We start from the raw sequence: 4923 nt of genomic DNA, 5'->3' as shown, positions 1-4923 counted from the left end.
GACAGAAAGAAAGAAAAATATTTAAAAAGCTTGCCGAAGAAAACGAATCGAACGTTTTGGAGATGGGCTGGCCCATGAGGCGGAGATTTTCCTTCCTATATAGCCTTTCTCCTGGAGCCCAACCTCCCTTTGAAGGTGAGGTGAGGCGGGTCCGCCCATCTTCCGATTCTCGTGGCAGCGGCGACATACCGGCGAGGTGAGGGTGAGGCGACTCCGCCGCAATTCGTGCATCTGTCCATCTCATCCCATTTTCTCCATCATCGCGCCGTTTGATCCTTTCTTGCCTCGCAGAGCCGACGACGCAATGACTCCTAGGAAGAAGCGCAAGAGCGCGCCGCCGGTGCCCGTGGCCGTGAGCGCCACCGACCGCATCGGCGCGCTCCCCGACAGTCTCCTCCAGCACGTGATCTCCTTCCTCCCAGCGCAGGAGTCCGTCCGGACGTGCGTGCTCGCCCGGCGCTGGCGCCACCTTTGGAAGTCCACGAGAGCCCTGCGCATCGTCGGCCTCGACGGCCGGGAGCCTGCCAGCGTCGAGGACCTCCGGGTGTTCGTGGACCATCTGCTGATGCTGCGCGAGCGCACCGACCTAGAAAGTGTCGAGATGAGATTCCACAGTTGCTCCGAAGGCGAGGTGCCCTATGTGAGCCTATGGACCCGTTTCGCCCTCATGTGCAAAGTTCGGGCGCTATCCCTCGAAATCTCCCATGCCTATTTCTACCCGGACGACCTGCCTCTTGCCTCTCGGTACCTGAAAACGTTGGACCTTTATGGTCTAGGCCTGCAGAAGGCATTTCTTGATTTTTCTGGCTGTCCAGCGTTGGAGGATCTGAAGATGAGTGAGTGTAACATCTCTGTCGATAGGATGTCATCACCTTCCCTGAAGCATTTGAGCATCACTGGTTGCCTCTCTGATTTGCGTGCCCGGCTCCGCATTTCTACGCCGGGCCTTGTCTCTTTCAAGCTAGATGACTTTTTCGGTAAAACCCCTTTTCTTGAAAACATGGCGTTGCTACAGACTGCATGTGTGAATCTTGGCAAAAGCTTCAGCGATGTCTGTATGAATTATAACTCCGGTGTCTTCTGTGGAGATAATAAGAACGGATGTGTCAATTGTATTTCACATAACGATGGCAGCAGCGATTGCGTGCTTCTGGGTGGGATCTCAAGTGCTAAACATCTTGAACTGATATCTGAATCGAGCAAGGTATGACACTTTGTCTTTAACTCCTTTATTTATGGTTATACCTCTTTTGTGTTCCACTATCTATATCATTCATGGAAAATCGGAGATAAACAGATTACATGATTGTGAATATGATCATCTCGCATTATCACTTTCTCAGTAAGGATTACTTGATTTAATTACTTTTTGTATTTTCTTTCCAGCTCCTTTTCACAAGAGATTTGAAATGCTGCCCTACATTTAGTAAGTTAAAGACTTTATTACTCAACGAATACTGGTGCGAGGCTCCGGACTTGGATCCACTAGCTTGCATTCTGAAAAAAACACCAGTTCTAGAGAAGCTCACTCTTCAACTTTATTTAAAGGTATAAATCTTTTAAATAGATAACGGTTGCAGTGTTAAAAGTTATTATCGGTTATCTATCTTGGTTCAGTGTTTTCTCTTAATTACCATAGGGACCAACTCATAAAGTGGAAATAAAAGGAAGCTACAGTCCAATGGAGGGACCATCTACAATATCAGAGCACCTTAACATAGTTGAAGTCAAGTGTAATGTGGTCGACGAGAAGATTCTCAAAGTCTTGAAGTTCTTATCTGCATTTAACATACGTAAGCTAACTAATGACTCTTTACATGATCTCTATGTGCTTAAATTAGCTTCATATGTGGGAATGAAACTAATAACAAAGCAGGTAGTAAATAAAAAAACAAAGTATGCATGAAAACAGTTTGTAGGGATCTATTATTATTTAGTATACTGTTAAGACAGATAGAATGCGAACGGCAGAGATTCGCTAGTATAAAATTCCGATATTGTACGGCTGAGATTTATCAAATATATAGGAACCCACAGCATGTAAATCTAATTGGCTAGAAATAATTCAGTCGGCCAATTGTTGGATCCGGATGGGACTTGTAAGGTAAGCCAAGACCAATTAGCTTACGGTAGGATGAGACCTACATAGACACTAACTGGATCAGTTTAGTTATTACTACTGGATCCTTCCCAATTCAATTAGTACTCGGCTTCTTTAAACTGAATAGATTAGGTAAATAACCAATTGCACGCACGTACGTGGTAGATCCATACAAAAAAATCAGCTTGTTATTTTTGATGAATGCACTATATATATGAGCAAAATGTGCAAACTACAATATATCATAATAGTTTTTCTTGTGAATATCATAATTAGTTTTATGGGGAAAAACCTACACCATCAAAAGTTGCGGGTACATATGTTAGGCTGAAAAGTCAAATTATATTTATTTTATATAGAACAAAAAGATCAACGTGGCTTCTTCAAACGGCAACAATGTAAATTACAACACACAATAATTCGAGGAAAAAAAGGATCTGCATGGCTTATTTTTTGACTACCAACTGATAAGATGAGATATGTGGTGGCGGAGAAAATAATTTCAACATAACATGCGTTTGTTCCTTCTGCTAATAAAAAGTTAGGGAACATTTTTTAGTTGTATCAAGATGAATGTGTTTGAAACAATAAGAAAAGAGTTCAGTACAATGAAGACTAGCATAAAAATTCATGGATTTGGTTGCTAATAGAGTCCACGGAGCAATGACATAAAGATCGTGTAAATAATGCATGAGATAGCACAAGAAAAATCTATGGGTTCATGCCAATGTCATGTGTACGCAAGTGAGCGTGCATATGAAGGATGCAGATAATATATATTGTGGCAGCAACTATGCATATTGAAAGAAACAAATGATGTAGATTATATGGTAAGTAATTTTACGTATGCTGAACAATACAACATAGCAAAAACGAACCCAAGACAAGTTGGAACCATCTAGCTAGAGTTAGTCCATAATTTCCCAAAAGGATAATGCCAAAGTTTTAAATAGCGGGCTATACCATTTAGTGGTGGCTCAGCGAGAAGCATTGCAAAACTATCGCGGAGCTACAGCAAAGCTAAGCCTATTTAGTATTTTTTTTAAATCATGAAAAATGAAAAAAATAAGCATACAGTCAGACATCATATATGATATATCCCATATATACTTGAAATACACATTTTACTAATGGCTTTGTCGAACCCACTTGCGCCTCTCCTCTAGCTGTAGCGGCTTAGCGGCGCTAAATGCATGAGTTCAAATTTAGTGCTATAGTGGGAATTATAGATGTCTTCTCGTCATTCTCAGTTTAGTGTCAAATGTGCATTGTTTGGTGATCAACCAAGTAGCAGCCAAAATATCAAAGGCTGACAAAATTTTGGTGGGTTATATTTTGGCACCAATCAAACATACCAAAAAAATCATGTACTGAATAAAATACATGCAATAGAATGTTGCTAGCATGGTTTTTAATATATAAAAGGTATATTGATTAGTCAAGTTAATTAGTGCCATTATATTCTAAGCATTTCTTTCCATAGTACTATTATGTAAAATACTACATAAGGACATTCAAATAAACAATAGTCAAAGTGTTGCAGAGACCATTTCAAAATTAAACTGTCATATCTAACATTCTATATGAATCTAGCCACGCAAATGTGTGGGTCAGTCTGCTAGTTCCGAATTGTTTGAGATATGAAAAATCTGGATCAAGCCTGGCCAGGCTCGGAAATGAAACCAATATAATCTGTTTTGTTGGAAAAGGATGTTCAATATATGTGTTGCCAGAACAGCGAGCATAACACAATATGGATTTGTTGAATAGTTCTGCTTTTATTCGGCACTAGCACAAATGTCTGAATTGATTAATTTAGAGTAGTTATGAACAGTAACTTAAATGTCTGCACTCATATAACAGTAACTTAAATGAACACCACACCATCGGCCCCTCGCGTCGCCCCCGCGGGCGACCCGGGGGAAAACCCTAGCCGCCACCCCTCGAGTCTCCTCCTCCTCTCCCTCTCCTCGCCGCCGTCCATAGCGCCGCCGGGCGAAGCCTGGCCGACTGGGCAGCGGCGGGGCTTCTTCCCATCCTCTCCGTCTTGGCTGACGCGGGACAGCGGGATCCAGAGAAATGCCGGGCGAACGTGGGGTCCGGCGGCGCGGCGGGCTGGTCTCCCATCGGCGTCGTGCGTGGCGCGGCGGTGGCGACCTGCATGTCGTGAGGTGGTGGCTGCGTTGGCCTGACCCGTGGTCGCGGGTGCCGCCGGGTCCAGATCGGATCCATCGGGATCTTTTCTTCGGACTCTGTCGGCCGTTGCGGGGTGGTGATGATCGTCGCTGGCCACGTCGGATCGTTGGATTCGGCGTCTGGAGATATACAAGGAGTTGAGCCCCATGGCTCTTTCATCTTCGCGGGTTTTGGATCGTGGCTTGCCGGATCCGGAGTACACGGAGGTTTGGTGGCATAGGATGGGGACCAAAGGAAACTTTGGTCGGCGTGTTCGGCCCGGCATCGGCGACGTCACTTGACGCCGTTACCCTTCATGGAGGCGAAGCCGAGGTCCCACCTATCCACCCCCGAACCCGTCCCGGACGAAAGTCTAAAATTCAGTCTGGATTGGGCGGCGGCGGCGTCCTGTGCGTCGTATCCTCCATGGAGGCGCTGTCTTGGGAGGAACTGCTGTTCGGGGGAGAGATGTTGTGGATGGTGGGCTCCGAGTAGCTCCAGCAGTGGCGATGGTGTGGAGTTTGCCAGGTGGTGCGGCGTTGTATCTACCACGTCATTGACAACGAGTGGTGGCGGCATGGTGCAGCTGCATATTGACGACGGATGCGGCTGGATGGACGAGCGCAGGGTGGTCGAGCTGTCTGGCG

General features: G+C 45.1%; 1 protein-coding gene across 1 annotated transcript; it reads left to right on the top strand.

The window, feature by feature from the left end:
* Positions 1-298: 298 nt before the first annotated feature.
* Positions 299-4271, top strand: LOC125516499 (MEIOTIC F-BOX protein MOF-like). Its single transcript, XM_048681923.2, has 4 exons — positions 299-1204; positions 1387-1548; positions 1640-1876; positions 4167-4271. The coding sequence occupies exons 1-4, from the start codon at positions 305-307 to the stop codon at positions 4269-4271; spliced, it is 1404 nt and encodes a 467-aa protein (XP_048537880.1). The 5' UTR covers positions 299-304.
* Positions 4272-4923: the final 652 nt, after the last annotated feature.

The sequence above is a fragment of the Triticum urartu genome, chromosome 6A (assembly GCF_056163025.1).
Source record: "Triticum urartu cultivar PI428250 chromosome 6A, HENAU_Tu73, whole genome shotgun sequence".
Taxonomy (NCBI): domain Eukaryota; kingdom Viridiplantae; phylum Streptophyta; class Magnoliopsida; order Poales; family Poaceae; genus Triticum; species Triticum urartu.
This window is presented reverse-complemented; position numbering and strand designations above follow the sequence as displayed.